Below are 22,317 nucleotides of genomic sequence, written 5' to 3'. Positions count from 1 at the left end.
CACAGATATGAATGTCAGCAGCCCTACATGCCAAGAACAGATGCATACTGGTAAGTAGCATATTCAATATCCCACGCAGAATACACTTTTTTAAAATGTATGTTGGAACAGTTAAAATGTATGATTCTTCTGAATTTCCAAGTCTTTTTGTCAATTTCGATTATTTTTGTACCTTTTTTTTTTTTTTTTTTTTCTCAACAGGTCACAATACAGATGGGAAGTTTATTGCTCGCGCCAATCGGATAGAGTATGACTGTGAGCAAATACCACGTCGTGTTCCTATCTTTATCGAAAAGACCAGAGATGGGCAAGTCCTGCCCGTCCCCAATGTGGTTGTGCGGGATGCAGCGTGTGGCACCAACCATACGGTAAGTAAGCTTGCATATATTCCGCTTTCCCTAGTGATTTTGACCTGCATTATTTCCTGGAGATCTCTGGACATGCACGAGTTCTCCTAGTGCACAATTTGGATCCCCTTCTGTCCGTTAACTCACAAATAAGCATTTCAATCCAGTCACTTTTGTGCACTGTTCAGCAGACCCATTTTTCATTTCTTCTCATTCGTGTAATCTGCATCTGAAATCTCTGGTGTAATGCCTCAGTCTCGCCTTCCTGTCTGCAGCTGGTCCTGGACTCTCAGAAGCGGGTTTTCTCCTGGGGTTTCGGCGGGTATGGCCGTCTGGGCCACGCTGAGCAAAAAGATGAGATGGTGCCACGCCTGGTCAAACTCTTCGACTTTCCTGGCCGGGGAGCTGTGCAGATCTACACCGGATCCACTTGCTCCTTTGCTGTTGGTGAAATGGGTGAGTTTTGCACTCTTTCTTCTTGCCTCAACAAAATCTCAATTTACCCATGTAGCGTGCTGGTGCGGCAGAGGAAACCAGTATTCTGGTACGTAAGTTTTCTTTCTCTTTTCCCTATTTCTGGCATGTGAGCTACTACACTAATGGGGGAGAAAATGCCACTACAGGCTAGTTTGTTATGAAAAAGACTTAATCAAAGTTTGAGACTGGACATAGGTTGGATTGAGCCACTCCATCTATCTAGTAAGTAAAGTTGTAACCTTATATTCGTCGCTGCTGTTTCAACAGCATACCTAACTTTGAAAGAACGCAGAAAAACTTTGACCTGCAGTGATGTGTAGTCTTTGTTTCTTTAATCTTGTTGCATCTTGGTTCCTAAAATAGTTTTACTCCTCAAAGTTGGTAACCTTTTCTAGGAGGATAGGGTCTGCTGCATTTAATTCACCCGAAGAGAAGCAGAGAGGAACCCATGACTGGTTCTCGTACCCAAAAAAATGTTTGGGGGGTGGAGGCACTAAAGGTTTGGTATTGCTACCTATTTATAAGAACACTTGGTTCTCTGCAGTAGCTTTTACTACCCTTTGAGCTCAGACTATTGCTAGGATGGTACTGCTGAATCTTTTTTTTTTTTTTTTAAATATTTTTTTGCAGGACACAACAAACGTATGAATAATGCCAGCCGCATATAGCCCGCATTTAGGCAGTTCTGACGTGTCCCTCCATGAATCCCTCCCCATCCAGCCCCACCTTGAGATCATTTGGCAATCCTTTCTGGGGAATAATAAAGTAAGCCGAGCGTGCGGAATTGCTGCAACCTCAAGGTCACAGTGTACGGAGCGGGCAATAGTATCCAAAGCTATCTTCATATTCTTAATAGCAGTATTTTTCCCCAGAATCTCACTCCCCTTGGAAGCCAATTTCTCACAACCCTCTGCCCTGCTCTGGCAAAGAATTTGATACGCCTTGCTGATGGTGGCCTGCCGGGTCTGAGCGTACATACACTCCCACATATCTGACCCAGAGATACTCCGAACTGCTAAGTTTCTAACGAAATAAACCCTAACCTGTAAATATTTGAAAAACAAGCCTTGGGGGGATATCAAACATCAGCTGGAGATTCTCGAATGTCTTAAAACCATTACAATCATATAGTCGCCCCAGAGAATACACCCCATATCAAGCCCACTTGCAAGCCTTACCATCCTGAAATATTTCGGGCAGCATTGGGTTACCCCAAAGAGGAAGTGCACTGTGTACGAGAGATAGAGAGTCTAATTTTAATGCCCTGCCAAATATGTACACAATCTCTAATAGTCTTGAACCGTACACGTTTAAAATAGGGTCATTAATTCGATATAAGAACATCTGCCACAGCTTCAGTTGTTTCCTAACTGTGGTTAATAAAAAAAAACATAATTTAGTGAATGTATGAGCTCAATTTTAGACGAAATTTGTACCCTGAGATATGTGACCCTCTGATAGGCCCCTTCAATCAACCACTATGAGGGACACTTGTGAGCAAGTATACCTAGACTGAATAAGTGACATTCCAACCACTATGAGTGACACTTGTGAGCAAGTATACCTAGACTGAATAAATGCTACAAATAAAGTGTTAACTGCATAGAATACCGGTGTGGAGCGCATTTACACCCAGTCTGTACTGTGCAAAGCATGCAAATAGCCTAGCGTGCCTGCACTCAGCAATGCTACATAGTAAAGTGTGCTGATGTCCTATTCAATAAAACAGTGGCCATCCTTGCTTACTGGGCCTTCGCTATGCGAATGACCCATGACTCTACCTGAAAGTATCCACGTCACAACATCAATTTAGGAAAGGATCGTCTTACCATCATCCAGGTATGCATGTCAAGTTCCTGCTGCTGAGATCCTGGACGCCTTCAGATGCAGCATATTGGGCTCCTACAACCCCCTTAACTAATTCTGGCATCGCGCTTTTTGCGCTCCATTATAGGCAGCGACTCTTGTGCTTTTCTAAACCTGAAGTGTACTTGCATATGTAACCAATTCATGTCATGGCGTGTGTATCCAAATAGCAAATCTGCCTTAAGCTCCATAACATGGGTTGCATGTGTGGAAATGCACAGTCTTTTCAGTTTTTTTTAAAGCAAAAGTTTGGAGTGATATTTGGCGTTTCGCACAAGTGCGGTCCAGTTCCTGGCGCACATAACCATGGCTGCAGCGCACAGAGACCCTACATTGCTGCACACAGGAAAAAAATTAGAGTGAACATTGCCTGTAATGCCCCGAAATCTAGTATTTAGGGGCACCCCTGACCCTTGCTTCCTCAGACCAAAACCTGCAAGAAGAAAAGTAGGACCGAACAGCCGTGCCGAAGCCAACAAGAGGAGGACGCCCACTGACTTAGCCCCAGCCCTACCAGCCTGTCCCCACCTCAAACCTGTTCTAGCGAAATTCCGATGTGTCCTGCAGACAGCAACCTCGACAAACCCGGAGGACCTGCCTGCCTTCAATCTCAAAGACTCTTGTCTCCTGTGAACACCGAATTTGTTCAAACCGACTCCAGTTCCGCAAGGAGCTTCGGTTCTGCACCGGATGCCCACGGGCCGAGTTAGTGGCCCAACACTGAGGAGCTTCCCCCGGCGATCGTGATCCAAGATCCGACGACCCCTGACCTGCCTCCAGCCGATGTCTGCAGCCTCAAACCGGAAGGTTACCCCCCCCCCCCCCCCCCCCACCCCACCCCACCCCACCCCCACCACCCCACACACACACCGCCTAGGAGCTGGTAAGGAGATCCAACCCTAAAATGCACCCCTGCAGCCGATGCCCCACGGCCTCAGGTGGCCCAACCGACGGTGCCTAACCAACCCCCTAGATCCCATCTTACTTCTCCAAGTTGTGGTCTCTCCCAGAAGACCTTCGTCCCCGAGCCGGCTGTGCTTTTGCAAACCAGAGACTCCCCATTGAAAGCTACAGGGCTTCCGATGCCAAAACAACACTCTGCACCTTGCCACCCCAGTACCGTTGAGGGTGAATATTTTGTGCTGGCCTAAACCAATTTGCCCTGAGCTTCAGTCCAGGAGCTTTGCTCTCACAACCCAGTGGCCTTCTCGTCCGCAGCCACCACCATGAGGCCCCCTATCCCCATTTGATAACATTGGGCCTCCGCACTCTGCACCCAGCCGCCCTAGTGCCGCTGAGGGTGTAACAAGAGTGCATCCTTGACCCAGGGGGACCCTGGAGTTTAACCCCAGAACACCAACTCCCACAACAGAGTACTTACCTTTTAAACCAACAACACTATTTTCCTCCATAGGATAACATAGACTGTTTTTCTATGAAAAGTTTGTAAGTGTGGAGTTGGAAAGCCTAAAGAAATTATTTAAAATTGTACTAACTAACAAACGCTTTTACTTGTTTACAGGAAATGTCCCTGTGTTGTATCCAGGTATACTGCACTGTGTAAGAAGAGTAATCTGAAAGTAATGTACTGGCCATTTTACTAAAAAGCCCATTCAAAGTATATGTACTGTATTTACTAAGCATTGCATTTCTCAGTAACAATACTGTAAGTCAAAACAAAGTACATACACAATTACAATCCAAACTGTATTACAACTGTATATTTACTGCAAATTATTTACCACTTACCGGTGCCAGGGTTGCTTGGTTCTAGGAAATAAAATAACTTGAATATTTTATACAAAAACAATTGGTCTAAAGTGTAGACTTTGAGTGTGTGAATTCATTTGCTGACTGTGTGTACAACACATGCTTAACACTGTCTTCTGATAAAGACTTACTGCTCGACCACACTACCACAAATAGAGAGTGAGGTGCTATCCGCTTTACCCTTTGCCTACCTTTTGGGTTCCACTGGACTCTGTGCACACTATACCTCACTTTGGTATAGTGTGTATTGAATATGCTACTTACCAGTATGCATCTGTTCTTGGCATGTAGGGCTGCTGACATTCATATCTGTGCATAGATCGCCGCCTAGTGTTGGGTCCGGATGATTGCACGTTGTTGTCCTGGAAGAGTCTTCGAAGTATCCTGGGATAGGTGACTCCTCCCCTGGACTACAGTGCGCATGGGCATCCTCTCCATCCTCAGATTGTTTTTCGCCATTGTGGCAGTGATGGAGTAGATATAGAAAGTGATGACCATGCTTTACAGTAATTCTGAGAGCTGCGGCTGCTACAGGCGCCGGGGAGGAGGGAGGGCGATATGAATGTCAGCAGCCCTACATGCCAAGAACAGATGCATACTGGTAAGTAGCATATTCAGTTCGAGGCATGTGGGCTGCTGAATTCATATCTGTGCATAGAATACATAGCAGTGCCCTCTATTAGCGGCGGCTACCAGTGCCAGCTGCAGCGGTCTGAAAAAGAGTTTTGAGAACAGCCTGTCCTACAGCTGCCTGCTGTTTTGATTGTACATCTACACAATAGTGTTTGGTAAATGTATGTGTAGTGGACCAGGTGGCTGCTCTACATATATCATGCAAAGGAATATTTCCTAGGAAAGCCATGGAGGCCCCTAACTTACGTGTTGAGTGGGCTCGTGGGGAAATCGTTAAAGTGCGTTTAGCCTTTTGATAGCAAATTTGAATACATTTAACGATCCATCTGGCTATACCTGCTTTGGAGATAGCGTTACCTTTGTGGTGTGGGGCAAAGGAAGCGAAAAGTTGTTGTGTTTTCCTAAAGGGTTTGGTCCTGTCGATATAATACATGAGGGCCCTCTTTACATCTAGGGTATGGAGTGCCCTTTCAGCGACAGTCTGTGGGTTTTGAAAGAAAACCGGCAGTTCAATAGTCTGATTCATGTGGAACTGCGATACCACCTTGGGCATGAACTTGGGGTTGGTACGTAGTACGACCCTGTTGGCGTGAACTTGTATAAATGGCTCTTGGACGGTTAGTGCCTGGAGTTCACTAACTCTTCGTAAAGAAGTTATCGCGACTAGGAAAGCTACTTTCCAGGTAAGGAATTGAATCTCGCATGAGTGTAGAGGTTCAAAGGGTGGACCCATCAGGCGTGTGAGGACCAAGTTGAGGTTCCACATTGGGGCTGGTGGGTGGCTAGGAGGAATGACTCGTTTGTCCTTCCAAGAATGCTTTGATGGCAGGCACTCTGAATAGAGAGAGGTGCTGCCTGGTCTGTAGATAGGCGGATATTGCGGTCAAATGGACACGTATAGAGGTACGCCAGATTGCATCGGTAGAGGTGTAATAGGTAACAAATAATGTTTTGGATGGATGCGTCTAGCGGGTTGATGTCATTATTATTGCAATAAATGACGAACCTCTTCCATTTGGCTGCGTAGCAAGCTCTGGTAGTGGGTCTCCTGGCCTCCTTAATGATGTCCATACAGTCAGGTGGCAGGTTGAGGTAGCCAAACTCTAGGACTTCAGGAGCCAGATTGCCAGGTTCAGCTGTTGCGGATCTGGGTGCTGAACCTCTCCATGGTTCTGCGTCAAATGCTCGGGTTTGACCCGCAGCCGTTGATGCGGCACCACGGAGAGTTCGAGAAAGGTGGTGTACCACGGCTGGCGTGCCCACGTTGGAGCAACCAGGATGAGTGTCAGAGAGTGTTGTCTGAGTTTGTGTGCCACCAGCGGTGCTGGGGGAAAAGCGTACGCAAATCTGCCGGACCAGTTCATCCATATCGCATTGCCCTGCGACTGCGGATGTGGGAACCTGGTGGCAAAGCTTTGGCATTTTGCGTTTTCGCTTGTGGCGAATAGGTCTGTCTGGATGACCCCACTGCTGGAAGTACGGTTGGAGAACTGATGGGTGTAACTCCCACTCGTGCATCTGGTGGCTGTGTCTGCTGAGCAGATCCGCCATCTGGTTGTCCTTGCCGGGGAGGTGTTCCGCCATGAGGAACATGTTCCTCTGAATGGCCCACTTCCACATGCTCTGAGCCAGATGAGACAACTGTGGAGAGTGTGTTCCTCCCTGCTTTTGTATGTAGTACATGGCGGTCATGTTGTCCGTCCGGATCAACACGACTTTGTTGCACAAGTGTACTTTGAATGCTTTCATTGCTAGGAAGATTGCCATCAGTTCTAGAAGGTTGATGTGCATCTTCTTTTGTTGTATTGTCCATAGTCCCTGCACTGTGTAACTGAGTACATGAGCTCCCCATCCCTGGAGAGACGCGTCCGCTGTCAGTATTATTTGTGGAACAGGCTCTTGGAACGGTCGGCCCTTGCAAAGGTTTTGTGGATTCCACCAATGCAGAGAGTTGTATGCCCGACCGCTCACCAACACTAGGTCTTTCAACTGTCCTTGAGCCTGATTCCACTGACGTGCTAAGCACTCCTGGAGCGGCGCATATGTAGTCTCGCGTGCGGGACTATGAAAATGCAGGAGGCCATCATGCCTATCAACTGCATGAACACTCGCGCGGGCAGGGAGTGTTGTGGTTTGAACTTGGAAATCAGCATCTGTATGCTGTTGATTCTCACTAAATTTGGCTGAGCTGTGGCCGCCAGAGTGTCTATGGTCGCACCTAGGTACTGTTGTACGTGTGCGGGCTGGAGATGGGACTTTGGGTAATTTAGTGAGAACCCCCAAACTGTGAAGGAGGTGAATGGTGCGGGATATGTGGCTGGCACATTGTTGGGCTGACTTTGCTTGAATGAGCCAGTCGTCCAGGTAAGGGTAGACGTGTATGTGCTGCCTCCGCAGATGTGCCGCTACAGTAGCTAGGCACTTTGTGAAAACCCTGCGTGCTGTTGTCACGCCGAAGGGAAGGACTTTGAACTGGTAGTGCTGCCCCTGAACAGTGAACCTGAGGTATTTTTTGTGTGAGGGGTGAATGGGTATGTGGAAATACGCATCTTTGAGGTCCAGTGTGGCCAGGAAGTCTCCCTGCTTGAGCAGCGGGAGGACTTGCTGTAAAGTGAGCATGTGAAAATGCTCGGAGAGAATGTACCGGTTTAGGGGTCTCAGGTCTAATATAGGTCTGAGCGACCCGTCCTTTTTTGGTATTAAGAAGTACAGGGAGTACACCCCCGTACCTTGCTCGTGGGCGGGTACGACCTCTATTGCACCTTTTAGTAGCATACTTTGCACCTCCTGCTGTAAGAGCGTTAAGTGCTCTGAGGACATAGGATGTTTTTTTGGAGGTATTGTGGGCGGAGTTGAGGTTAATTCTAGGCAGTAACCGTATTTGACAATATCTTTGACCCACCTGTCCGTGGTGATGGAGTTCCACGTGGACAGGAACCTTTGTAGCCTTCCCCCGACAGGTGTTATGTGGTCGGGAGGAAGGGAGAGGGCGTCACTGCTTGTTCTTGGGGGAGGACCTGGTGTTGCCGTAGCCGCGTCCTCTGCCCTTTGTGCTGGAGCCACGATATCCACCCCGGGTGTTTTTGTCGTAGGTGCTCTGTGTGTTGCCTTTGTTGTATGTTTGCTGTGACCCCTGTCCTCTACCTGCTCCTCTATTTCCAGGGCGACGAAAGGAGCCGCTCCGAAAGGACTGCGTTTGTAGAGCCCCCATGGACTTTGCAGTGTCCATGTCTTTTTTTTATATTCCCCAGGGTGGTGTCAACCTCCGGCCCGAATAAGTAGTCGGTGTTGCCAGGTTGGTTGAGGATGTTATTTTGTACCTCAGGTTTGAATCCGGAGATTCGCAACCAGGCATGTCGTCGCAACATGACGCTAGTGTTTATGGCTCTGGCAGCTGTATCCGCGGCATCCAGTGCACACTTAATGGATGCGTTTGTGAGGAGCTGTCCCTCCCTGATGAGGATCTCTGCACCTTCTTTGTATTGGTCAGGGAGATGTTGGAGTAGTTGTTCTAATGTGTCGTAGTGTGCTCGATCGTAGCGAGCGAGGAGCGCCTGAGTATTGGCAATACGCCATATGTTAGCCGCCTGTGCGGCAACCCGTTTGTCGGAGGTCTTTAGCACCTTGGACTCTTTGTCCGGGGGAGGAGCATCACCTGTTTGCGAGTGTGCCCTCTTGCGAGCATTCGCAACTACAATTGAATCCAAAGGTAACTGGCCTCTAATGTAGGTGGGGTCCCCAGGCGCCGATCTGTATTTTTTGTCGATCCTGGGGTTTATTACTCTTGCCCTGGTGGGTTCCTTGAAGATGTCCTTTGCTGGTTTGAGGACACCCTTCAACATAGGTAGAGTTTTAATGTTCCTTTCTGAGAATGCGAAAGTGTCCATGAGAAAGTCGTCCTCTACGGTGTCAGAGTGAAGTTGCACCCCATGATTGGCCGCAGCACGTTCAATTAAGGCGTCGAATGCGGCAGTGTCCTCTGTGGGAGATGTTTTTGCTCCATAGAGTTGCGGGTCCTGTGCATCTATAGGTGCACCGGAGTCGACCGGGTCATCCCAAGCTTGATCAGGGTCCTGTTGGCCTTGAGGGTCCATTTCTCTGGGGTAGGGGACGTGGTCACCCATGTAGTCCTCCAAAACATCTGTGTCGGAGTGTGTGGGAGAGAAGGACAGTGGATCCTGGTAGGGGGAATGGAGAGGTTCGTAAAGAACCGGTTCCGAAACCACTGGCAGCTTTCTTTTAAGTGGGATCCGGAAGGAGTCCAAAGCTGGCTCTGAAGTTATTCTCCTTTTGTGGAGCAGCATCCTGCCGGTGTCGGCGTCGATGATATGTGACGGAGACGTCTCCGCAGGAGAACATTCGGCAGGCGTGATCGTGGTGTGGGTGACCCGTGTCCTGATTTGGAACATTTTCGGGGCCGTGGATGGCGGCAGGCCAAAAGTAATGTTGGCCGGTGCCGAAGAGGCTGTTGGAGCTTTTATTGGCTCGGAGCCCGATGTGTCCTGGAGGACTGTTTTGTGTTTGGTGCCGTGCGCAGCAACGGGCCGCACCTGGAGCGCCATCGATTTCTTTGCGCCGACCGGTTCCGTAGAAGCGGGCGTGGACTTTTTCGGCGCCGGTGAGTCATCGAGTCGAGGAGCGGTAATGGCCGTCGACGTCTTCGATGAGTGTGCCTTTGGTGGTGCTGTCGAAGCGGTGTGAGACTGTAACGCCCTGAGCGTCTCAGGATCGTTTAACAGACACGACAATGAGGACGCAACCACTTGTGAAGGGTTAGTTCTTTTAATGAAGGCAAATAAAATACAAAGAACAAACAAAAGTTATAGTCACTGGAATCCTCCAGGCTAAGTACGTTACCAGCCCACAGCACGGATGGTCCTAACCGTCCTCTGCATATACGCCGATCCCGGCGTATGCCAACAGAGGGCAGAAATGAAATGGCCGACAATGCCAATCGGTAGGCTGTGAGGGGCACGAAGAGTGTTGGGGGAGAATCGAGGAGTCAGGGAAACACCCAGCCGGGGTCTCTACCTGAAGGGAGCAGCCGCTCAACCTCTTCCTCAGACTTCACCGGGACGCGGAGTCACCTCCTGGTGATGCGTCACCGATACCCCAATCACAAGCAAGAAGACTGAACCAAGAGCAGCCGCTCGATCGATCCTGTGGACTTCCGAGTCTGTAACGTGGCAAACACCTCCTGGTGTGCGTTACAGCTGGCAGTCCCTGTGTCTCTGGTCGGGCTGGGAGTTACGACTCCAACCAGCAAAAGCGCCACTGCGCTTGGACTCAGCCGAGTCAAAAAGCGAAGCTCAATGGTTGACCGGTAGAGCTTCCGGGTCCTTCACAGGTGACGATGGGGCAAGACACGGCCCAGGGAGTAACGACTCGACCTACCTCCGTTCTTGCCTTACTGGAGCACCACTCCGGAACACTGCTCTTCACGAAGCAGGTACGTCGGTGTAAACACAATATCCGACAGCCTTATACCTCCCGGTTCCTCCCTTTATAGGGCGTAACAGCTCTCCTGTTTACATAAGGGCGTGTTTTCCTTGAGTTATGTAACAGCTCTCCTGTTTACATAAGGGCGTGTTTCCCTTGAGTTATGTAACAGCTCTCCTGTTTACATAAGGGCGTGTTTCCCTTGAGTTATGTAACAGCTCTCCTGTTTACATAAGGGCGTGTTTCCCTTGTATGACAGGAATTCTTGACAGAGACGCAGCAGGCAGTTTGACCTTTGGGGTCGGAGTCGATTGCGTCGGTGCCGGGAGCCGAGTAGGTTTGGTGGCACCGAAGGTCTTCTTCCGTATGTCGACTCCGACGTCGGCTGATGCAAGCTCGGCACCGAAGTCTCGTTTGGTGCGCTCGGTGCCGATGGGTTTTGCTGGCGTCGAAGGTGTGGTGGGCCTCGATCCGGCCAGCGTTACTTTCGGTTTCGGTTGAACCAATACAGCTTTTGGTTTTTTGTTTCGAAGAAGGGAAACCAGCCGGTTTGGGTATTAATGGCTGCCGCTGAATGTCCGAGGCCGGGCCAGAGGGCGGGGCCGAAGAACTGCGGGATAGGTCTTGGGTAAGGCCCGAAGGCGATCCCTCGACCGCAGCCATAGACTGGCGCACTGGGATGTCCTCAGTCTGTACGGGTAGGCCTTGCTCGTCGTCGGAGCTACTCTCTTCGGGCCCTAAGGCCTCATTGTAGTCTCCTACCTCGGTGTCGTCTTCGTCTCTGCGAAAGAGGCTTTCTTCAACGTCTTCCGAGCCGGAGTCGTGTTCGGAAACGGGGCTGGAGGGTAAGTTCTCCACGTCTTCGACATCTTCGGTGTCAGCGCTGAAGATGTCGGCCGGGGCCGGTGCCGCTTGCTGCGCTTCGAGTCTCGCTGCTCGTCGATTCCGGAGAGTCTTCTTGGATCGGAATCGGGCACAGGCCATACATGTAGATTCGTCGTGATTCGGTGAAAGGCATTTGTTGCACACCGGATGGACGTCGATGTGGGGATATTTCGCATTACATACCGGACACCGCTTGAATGGTGTCCTCGATTCCATCGTCGATGACTGGTCGATGGTCGGGTAGGAAGCGAAAAAGTTGGTTCTGGAAGTTAGTAAACTAACAAGATACTATCGATACCGATCGGGAACAGTACTGACGCAAACTAAAGGCCTTTTGGCCTAGAAAAAGTTTTTCCTAACTTGAGTCAAGATAAGCACATCCGAACCCAATGGCGGAAAAAAACAATCTGAGGATGGAGAGGATGCCCATGCGCACTGTAGTCCAGGGGAGGAGTCACCTATCCCAGGATACTTCGAAGACTCTTCCAGGACAACAACGTGCAATCATCCGGACCCAACACTAGGCGGCGATCTATGCACAGATATGAATTCAGCAGCCCACATGCCTCGAACATATAGAGCCAGCTTCCTACATCTGTCTTGATCTTCCAGACCTTCAATGAATGGGTTCATTCATCTTGGTTTTAATGGGAATGGGTTTTGGAAGCCCTTCTTTTCTGGAGTTATCAGGACAGATTACCTGCTTAAAGAATGTGAGGTACATGGCATTTGCTTTGCCTTTTCCCCCCTATAGTCCAAGGGCTCACTTACCCTTTTGGGGCCTAAATACTGTTGTCAGATGTCTTCTGACAGGTATTAGTATAGTGCCCTGGAGGCTTTGGATTTTCTGTGCTTGTGGGGTTGTTTCTTATTTACATGGTCTGTGGTCATTGCAGAGGTTTTTATAGAGCCACGCTCTTTTTCATTTAATTCCTATGTATGTCTGGTCTGAGGTTAATTTCGACCAGCTGGTTCTCTTTGAGAGCTTTTGTAGAATTGTTTCATAGACCCGCCTCCGGGTGGGCATAGCTATGGTACTTAATTGAAAAGTTAAGTAATCTGCAGCTAGATGTCTCTTTCAGATGAACAAGTTAATTACCTTTTGGTAATGTAATATCTGGTAGAGACAGTCTAGCCACAGATTCTTTAATGCTGTGCCCATCCTTCCCACTCAGTGAACGATGTGTACTGTGCTGTAAGGGTTATACCTTTTTTCTGTACTGGTTTTTCATACCAGCGATCACTGTTGCATGTAATCTTGTGATTCAACGACCATTTGGTCTTACTTCTTAAATCTTGACTTGGTATTGCCATTCCTTTAATTTCCAATAGCTTTATCACCGCATTGGGTCTCTCCTTGCAGGCCTTGTCTGGTTATTATCATACCATTTATTTCCGTTTTCTCATTATGTTTTAAAGATATATTTGCACACTGTTTCCACAGTAAGTTTCTTTAGTGGCTCTGCGTTTTAGCATGGAAGGTTTCACAGAAGAAACTGATATCCTTGCGCCGGATGGGGGACTTGTATGACTCCACTGATGTCACAAACTGAGTCCACATCAAAAAGCCGTAAGGTGCCCTGTGCACGCGCGCTGAGGGACTGCTGAAACATTTCCTGATCCAGTCGGACGCATGCGGAGAATTCAAAAGTTAAGGAATCTGCGACTAGACTGTGTTTCTACCAGATAATACGTTACTGAAGGTAAGTAACTTGTTCTTTACGAGGAAATGGCTTTCCCTTCATCACGTTACGGTTTGCCTTGGAGCTGGTCTGAGGATTTCAGCAAATACCAAAACCTAAAAAACCTTTACTGATTCCGGTTATGCATTATTAAATTATGCTACATTCAAAACCACCAGAATTGATGGTCCTCAGGATACTATAACTCCATGTGCCACCCCCATCCACCCAACCCGGGAATTGTACTTAACTCCAAGAAATCCTAAACCCCTGCTTTAGACTTCGTTTAGAGCTCCTATAACTTAAAATGTTTCCCTGATATCTGCTTTGTCTTGGAACAGTTCTCATGTAGACTTGCTTCATCCTATTGCTACCAACCATCATTTTGCTTGTCTCTTACATAATCATGAGTTAAATATTATTTCGTATGCAGCTGGCTTTCCAGCTCCTTCCATACAACATTTTTCCTATTTAAGTTGTTCCTGTTTTTCTTTTTATGGCGTGCTGTTTGTTACACATCCCAATAGCTACACATTGGATTCAATTATATAATTGCCTTGCGAAAAATATATGCTCTAGGCATGTGAGGTGTAGATCACATGCTATGCATGGATCGCCATCTAGTGTTGGGTTTGGATATTTACACCTTGTTTTTGTTCGAAGAAGTCTTTCCAGTCACGAGGAAGGTGATTACTCCTTTCGGTGATAGTGCGCATGGGCATCGACTCCATCCTTAGATTGTTTTTTTTTTTTTTTTTTTTTAGCCATCTGGTTCGGATGTGTATTGCTGCGCTCCGGTTCGGCACAGTTTCTGGGACCCCTTTGACGCACAATCTATACTCTTGACGGTATTGATATTGATCGCCGTTTCCCATTCGTCGCATAACGTCTCCACTTAAACAGCTTCGATCGGAAAACTCGTTTAAGGCCGTCTGGCCTACCTGCGCCGACCACTCTAGCAGTCTATTGCACGAAGGGTGCTACCTCTGTCCATCCCCAGAACACAACAAGAGACTGCGACACGTGCCGATCATTCCGATCGAAAAAGACTCTTTGTGATCGTCTGGTTCGACGTCCCGAGAGGCAACAGCAAAGCGGTTGCACACCAGACATCTTCGGCAAAGATTCCGACTTTGAACATCATGCCCAAGCAGCCGAAGAAGTAAACTTCTCAGTGTCCGAAGCCGACTCAAGACATCGAAGAAAAGGAGCAAGTTACTCCGGGCCAGCGTACAGTGAGTAAAGACAACCCCGCAACCTAAGACTAAGGCTCCGGTCCCTCCTCTGCCTTCGGGCCAAGGTCAGCACCGACAAAGTTTCTGACTCCCCGCCCTCGGCTCCGAAAAATGGAGAAAAGCCGGTCTGTTCGGGCTCAAACCGACCTCCATCTCTGTGCCAACCTGACACCTTCGGCACCGAAAGGCTCGGAGCTGAAACTTTCGACGCCGAAACAGGCAACCAAGGATAAAGAGACTCCGTCGAAAGACACTGTCTGATCCATTCTTTTTCGGATCCGAAGCAAAAAAAAGTTGGTGATTCACCCTGATACAGGGCATATTTAGGCCACTCTTCCAAATAAGAGAAAATTAGACCTACCAAAGGATTACCACATTTCTCTAAAGAAGATAAGTGTGGCTACTAACCCTTCTCCTCCTTACATCCCACCTACTTCTATTCATCCCATTTTACTTATTTAACCCGAAAATTTACCACCAACTTCACCTAACCCACAAGATGATTTAGATGGGGATGACAATCAAGATCCCCCACAGGACACTGATCCTTGGCAGGATTATCACACTGATCCAGATCAAGATAATAATCCAGATTTGTACCCCTCTAGGCCTTCCCCGCCAGATGACCACATTGGATACGTTGAGCTCCTTAATAAGGCTGCTCAATATCACGTGGTGGAGTTGCATTCAGAACCATTAGAGCAGAATTTCCTCTGAGACCCTTCGCTCCTCTCACAGTCACTCATACATTACCCTTGCTCAAAGGCATGTTAAAATACACTGACATTTTCAAAGACCCTGTCAGGGCAAGAATTATTACTCTTAGGGTGGAGAAAAAATATAAGCCTGCACCCACTGACCCTACATAATCAAAGGTCAATTACCTTTAGACTCTCTTGTAGTCTCTAATGCACGCAAGAGAGCCAACTCCCAAACGTTAGGTGAAGTTCCTCATCCAGATAATGAGTCTAAGCTCATTGACGCCTCAGGCAAAAGAGTAGATTACAAGCAGCTAACCATTGGTGTATTGCCAATACTCAAGCTTGGTTGGCTCTTTATGACTGGGCTTATTATGATGAGTTAGGGAAACTCATGCAGTTCTTACCCGACTAACACAAGACTAAGGCTAACTACCTTTTTCAAGAGGGTAAGCTCATTACAAATACCTCTTATCAGGTGTGCCCTAGATGCGGCAGACACAGCAGCCCGTACAATTAACACCAATGTACACTTGCAAAGGCATTCTTGGTTGAGAATTTCAGGTTTCAAACCTGAGGTGCAAAACTCCATCCTGAACCGACCCTTTGATAGGGAACATCTCTTTGGACCAGCAGTTGACACATCACTAGAAAAGATAGAGGTCGCAAAGTCCATGGGGGGCTTTGCAGTCACCCACCTATAGAGGTTCCTTTCACCACTCCTTTTATAGGGGTGGCCCTAAAAACATATCCACAGACTACCTCCTCTTACAAGGCTAATACTCAATCCCCCTAACCAAGAGGTTATTTCAGAGGAGGTTTTAGAGGGAACAATGGCAAGAAAAGAAACCGAGGCAACCCCACACGCTCTTCCCCATCCAACAACAAACGGTGACTTCCATCCCGTACCCCCCGATCTTTCCACTCCTGTTGGGGGACATCTCTCCTAATTTCTCCCTGTCTGGAACTCCATCACTTCGGACGAATACGTACTGCAAATTATCCAATATGGTTACTGCGTGGAACTTAAGCCAAACCCCTAAATATCCTTCCACGACCACATGCAATGTCACTGGGACATCTCTCCCTCTTAAAGCAAGAGGTTCTCTCTCTCTCCTAGAAAACCCAGCTATAAAACCAGCCCTATTACAATACCAAGGGACCGGGGTATACTCCCTGTACTTCTTAATTCCCAAGAAGGATGGCTCTTTAAGACCTATATTAGACCTCAGACAACTAAATCTCTACATCCAATCAGACCACTTTGACAAGGTCACATTTCAACAGGTATTCCCACTCATTCAGCAAGGCGACTTTCTGTCCACTCTGGATCTAAAGGACGCCTCTTTCCATATTCTCATTCACCCCGCTCACCGCAAATACCTCCGGTTTATGGTCGTGGGGCAACATTATCAATTCAAAGTCCTCCCATTCGGAGTAACTACAGCACCCAGGGTTTTCGCAAAGTGTCTAGCACTTAGTCGTAGCTCATCTAAGAAGGCAGCACATTCACGTCTTCCCCCTACCTAGACGACTGGCTAATAAAGCTTGTAACAGAGCTGCCTACGCCACACTCTAAAAACAGTCGCACTGCTTCATGACCTCAGGTTCACTGTAAACCTCACCAAGTCTCCTCTCCAACCACCCAACACACAAGTGTATCTAGGAGCCACAATAGACACTCAGAAAGCTCTAGTGTGTCGCAACCCAGTTAGGATCTGCAACATGCAGACTCTAATATCAAAGTTTCAGCCTCAACACTCATTACCAGCTCGAGTGTTCATGCAACTGCTAGGAATGATGGCATCTTGCATTTTAATTGTTCCTTATGCAAGACTCCAAATGCGTCCCCTACAGAAAAGTTTACCACATCATGGAACCAGGCTCAAGGTCTGTTATCAGATCTAGTGTTGGTGGATGGCCGCACCCATTGCTCTCTGCAGTGGTGGGACATACAAAACCTTTCCAAGGGGCGGCCATTCATCGGCCCGGTTCCACAAATCGTGCTAACAGCAGACTCATTGCTCACTGATTGGGGAGCTCATCTTCAAAAACATACCATTCAGGTCATGTGGACTCGGCAACAGAAACAACTCCACATAAACCATCTAGAACTTCTAGCAATTCTTCTAGCATTGAAAGCCTTTCAACTTCATCTAGTAGGCAAAGTTGTCCTGATTCGTACAGACCACATGAAAGCAATGTACTACATACGAATACATGGGGGGAGGGGGGGGGGACACTGCAGCTCTCTCGGCTAGCCCAGAGCATCTGGAGTTGGGCCATACCACAAAAAATATATCTCCTTGCAGAACACCTCCCAGGAGTAAACCAACAGATTGCAGATCCGCTCAGTTGTTAATGACAGCAGATGCACGAATGGGAACTCCACCCTCAAGTCCGCCTCCCATTCTTCCAAATATGGGCCTTCCCAGAGATAGACCTGTTCGCCACTCACCTAAACGCAAAATGCCCACACTTCGCATCCAGGTATCCACACCCATTGTCCGAAGGCAATGCTCTATGGATGAATTGATCAAAGATATTTGCTTACGCTTTTCTGCCTCTCCCACTCATTCCATTAGTGGTTCGGAAGCTCAGACAGCAGTCCCTGACACTAATCCTAGTTGCTCCCACATGGGCCCGTCAACCCTGGTTCACAACCCTGTTGGAGCTATCAGTAGTTCCTCACCAAAAACTACACTTTATTACCAATCTTCTCACTCGGAACCGTGGAGAGGTAAGGCATCCAGATCCCAGTCATCTCAACCTTGCGATCTGGAACCTGAAATCCTAGAGTTTGGTTATCTTAATCTTCCGCCAGACTACATGAATATTATCAAAGAGGCTAGACTTCCTACCAAAAGAGCACGCTATTCAGCAAAGTGGAAAAGGTTTGTCATTTACTGTAACCATAATATCAATTCGCTAGATGCTTCAATTCAAAATATAATTTGCAGCCTACAACATCTACAATGTTCCAATTTAGCGTACACATCTATACGCTTACATCTTGCTGCATATCTTCAAAACAGACATTTGTCTCTTTTTAGAATGCCTGTTATTAAAGCTTTTATGGAAGGACTTAAGTCATTCCACCCAGACTTCCACCTGCTACAGTGTGGAATCTCAACATTGTTCTTACAAGACTCATGGGTCCGCCCTTTGCACAAATGTGAACTACAATTTCTCACATGGAAGGTAGCCTTCCTCATAGCCATCCCATTTGAGGAGAGTGGTGAGCTTCAAGCACTAACCATAGAAGAACTATTTTTACAAATGCACCAAAACAGAGTGGTTCTAAGGACTAACCCCAAATTTTTACCTAAAGTAATAACTGCCTTTCAGATCAACCGATCTGTTGAGTTGCCAGTGTTCTTCCCTTAACCAGATTCAATGGCAGAACGTGCTCTTCACACCTTAGATGTCAAAAGAGCATTACTTAATTGTATAGAAAGGACAAAACATTTCAGGAAAACACAGCAACTTTTTGTTGCTTTTGCTTCCCCACATAAAGGCAATCCAATATCAAAATAAAGCATTTTTAGGAATATACCCATAGATGACCTTTGCAAAGCTGCAACATGGTCTACACCACACACCTTTAAAAAGCACTATTGCATAGATGTGTTAGCTAGACAACAAGCTAGTGTGGGCCAGGCAGTTTTATGTACACTATTTCAGACAGCTGCAACAGCTACAGGTTAGCCACTGCTTTGGGAAATAAGTGCTATATAGTCTATGCATAGCATGTGATCTACAGCTCACATGCCTCAAACTGAAAATGCTACTTACCACAGTATGCACCTGTTCTTGGCATGTAGTGCTGTAGAATCTCATGGCCCGCCCGCCTCCCAGGGAACCTATACCTGTTGCAGTACTATCTTAATTAGATACAATATACATGGACATCACTCTTTACTACTCTTACTAACTCCATCACCCTCTGCGGCAAAACAATCTAAGGATGGGGTCGATGCCCATGCGCACTATCACTTAAAGGAGGAGTCGCCTACCTCGTGACTGGAAAGACTTATTCGAACAAAAACAAAGTGTAAACATCCGGACCCGACACTAGATGGCGATCTATGCATAGCATGAGGTTCTACAGCCCTACATGCCAAGAACAGATGCATACTGTGGTAAGTAGCATTTTCCTTTTCATTTGTCAGTAAACATTCAGCCGGTTGTGGCCCACTTTTCCATCATACTGTGTCTGTAGGCACTGGGAGTAAGCATACCGTTATGAACAATAGACCAGGTCTCATCTGCCACCCCTTTGATTCTCTTTGTTAGACGTTTGTAGTGTTGGGAGGGTTGAGGTGGAAAGGTTTGACACTTCCAAACTGATTTAATTTCAGGTGTTGATGCTTTCTAGGTGCTTTGTTTTTCTGGGGTTGCACAAGCACATCTCGTGAATCAACCATGTACCCAAAGGCAGTGCAAGATCTCTGTGGCTGGAAGGTGCGCAGCTTGGCATGTGGGTAAGTGACATTAGTAGGATAGAACTACAAGGTCTTGAAGAATAATATGCACAATTGTAGGTTTAAGTATTTGCCCTGTTGTGGTTTGAGGCCATCTGCAAGTGAATTGCAGGCCATTTCTATTTTGAGTGAGTTCAAGCTATTGAGCAGTTTCTTAATAAATGTGATTATTGATATGAAAATGTTTCTATCCAGTTTTCTATTTAAGTCTTTACCACCAGATCGCACATGTGTGGTTGCAGAAGATGTATTGTGAGTTTTTTAAGAACTTGGCTCCACCCATTGCTTATCATTGGTTAGCTTTATTGTACCTCTTGCTTCTAATTCAAGCATTCCTTTGCCAATCTTGTTTTTGTCCCTCCCCTAACAAAGGACTTCATTGTAATCCGCTTTCATCCTTTTCATAGCCTGACTTTCACTTTTAGGAAACTACTTTATTTTAGGTTTTGCAGCATGAATCTTTTCTGGATTCACATGTGGATTATTCCTCCATCACATAACAGCATCCCTCATCCCGCTAATTCCATATGCAAGGCTGCACATGAGACCGATCAAAGAATGGATCCAGAACCAATGATCACAGCCAGTATAGAGTTGGGATTATATAGTGGTTGTCGCACACAAGTACAGGAAGAAATGGCGTGGTGGAGGTAAAGTGGCAAGACCCTTGTACTTTCCAGTTTCGACGGTGACTAGCACGAGATGGGAAGCACACAAGGAGAGAGTCAAAATCGGAGGAGTCTGGAAGCCAGAGGATGCGATACAGCACATAAACATCCTGAAACTAAAGACAGTCTCTTCTGAAATGCTTTTATGGCCAGGAACGCTATGTGGAAAATTGATAGAGATGCAAACGAAAAGCACAACCACCAGGTTTGATATCAGCAAGTGGGAGCAACATCCTTCACCCTGTCAAAACTAGTGCAAGAAACATGGAAGTGGGCCATTCAAAGGGAAATCACACCAACCGCAGTACATCTACCCGGAGTAGGCAACATGGAAGTGGACAAGCTCCTCACACAAGCATCTAGCAGGAGTGGGAGCTCAGTCAGTGGTCAATAAGGTGTTGTAGAAGTGGGGGACACCAGAGATGGACCTGTTGGTAGCTCCACAGAATGCAAAATGCCAACTCTTCACCCACATAATCACTCCCTGGGGAATACACTGTTGATAGACTGATCAAGGAGATGTGCATACGCTTTTCCCCCTAATGCGCTATTTCCACTACTGATTAACAAGTGCAAACACTCGCGGATTACATTAATCCTCATTGCCCCCAGTGGGCAAGTAAGACATGGTTTTAAGAACTGTAAGAAATGAAACGGAACGTGCAGAGAGTGCCAATATCACATGACTAGTGTCCATGTAAGGGGGGGGGGGGGGTTCTCCACCGAGGACACAAACATGACCTCTGAAAGAGACACGTTCGTGATAGATTCCTTACCTTAGAATATCCCCAGGTGTCAGACTGGATCCGGAAAGTTTTTTTGTCAGCAGTACCCCTGCGCATTGTTAGCTGTCGTCGTACAGCTCCGCGTACGTCGCTGGCGTCGTAGTCGCCGAAATGACATCGCTGGAGCTACTTAAACGCGCCAACCTGCGCTGAAGTCAGTTCTTTTTTTTATTCCGCGCCAGCAAGTGCAGATCCGGAGAGAGCGGCACCCCAGTCATTTTTTGACTGAGTTTTTGGGACATTTTGTCTGTTTTCAAGTATTTATCAATCTACAGGTGCATAGGGATGCCCGGTTTTAAGTCCTGCATGGCCTGTCCCCGTACGATGTCGGTGATGGACCCGCACCGGGAGTGTCTCTACTGCCTGGGGCGCAACACAACTCCGAGTCGTGCCTCCACTGCTGGGCCATGGCTCCGTAAACTTTGCGGGAGCGGTCCCGAAAGTGGCTGGAGGCCTGGGAGTCTGTTCCGCGCCGTTCAAGGTCCCGGTCCCAAGGGAGGTCGAGGGACCGGCCGCGGAGCCATCACCATCATTTAAAGTCTTCGCATTCTGAGTCAGGTAAGCCGAAGCAGCATCGTTGTTCTTCGCCTTCCCCTAGCCGGCTCCAGCGATGCCTACGCAGTTACCGATGGCCTACCCTCCCTGTCCAGGTCCATCAGCGACTCCGGCCCAGCTGCAAGAGTTCCTGTCAGCCATGGCACGTGTCTTCGGACCGCCCGGCCGGTGCGCCTTTGGACCCGGTTGGGGGTCTTCATCCTTCGGCTCCGGCCCCGATATCGTCGACGACTCCGGCCTCGACGCCAAGGGACCCCTGTGCATCCAGGCCTGGATCCCCGTCCTGTACGACCTCCACTGGCATCAACTGTGTCGCTGCCAGCGTCCATCCCCGTCCCCAGTTTCTGGCCCGATGTCCATATGTTCCACCTGTTCAACAGGCTGTGAAGGACACTGAGGACTGGGAGGGATCTGAGGACCCTCTCGCAGCTCAATGCGAGTTAGACCCAGACTGGGATGAGGATCTGGGCGATGCAGGTGACCAGGATTATGCTCCGGAACCTGGCGTACTGTCTCCTTCCACCGTGGCTACGGAGGAGGGTGGTTCATATTCTATGGTGTTGCGTAGGGCAGCCGAGGCTCTCCACCTCGAGCTCCCTACTGTGGCCGTCAGGACTAACCTCCTGACAGTTGCTTCGGCCAGCTTCTGCGTCTACTGAGCCGCTGTTGCCCTTTAATGATGCACTCTCTTTTGGGCACCTGGTCCAGGCCCAACACGGGGGCTCCTGTGGACAAGAACGTGGCCTAACTCCTTCGCCCGTCCCCGGGCGACCCCGTTTTCCTCTCCCAACAC

At 48.0% G+C, this 22,317-nt stretch overlaps 1 protein-coding gene across 2 annotated transcripts in view; it reads left to right on the top strand.

The window, feature by feature from the left end:
• The window catches only part of RCC2 (regulator of chromosome condensation 2), a 115,030-nt gene that overhangs the window by 61,206 nt on the left and 31,507 nt on the right, over positions 1 to 22,317 (top strand). For both annotated transcript variants that reach the window (XM_085608651.1, XM_085608652.1), the window contains exons 8-10: positions 202 to 368; positions 623 to 803; positions 19,411 to 19,516. In XM_085608651.1, the coding sequence (XP_085464777.1) occupies positions 202 to 368; positions 623 to 803; positions 19,411 to 19,516 (454 nt within the window). The remainder of the gene's footprint in view (positions 1 to 201; positions 369 to 622; positions 804 to 19,410; positions 19,517 to 22,317) is intronic.

The sequence above is a fragment of the Triturus cristatus genome, chromosome 1_2 (genome assembly GCF_964204655.1).
Source record: "Triturus cristatus chromosome 1_2, aTriCri1.1, whole genome shotgun sequence".
NCBI classification, from domain to species: Eukaryota; Metazoa; Chordata; class Amphibia; order Caudata; family Salamandridae; genus Triturus; species Triturus cristatus.
This window is presented reverse-complemented; position numbering and strand designations above follow the sequence as displayed.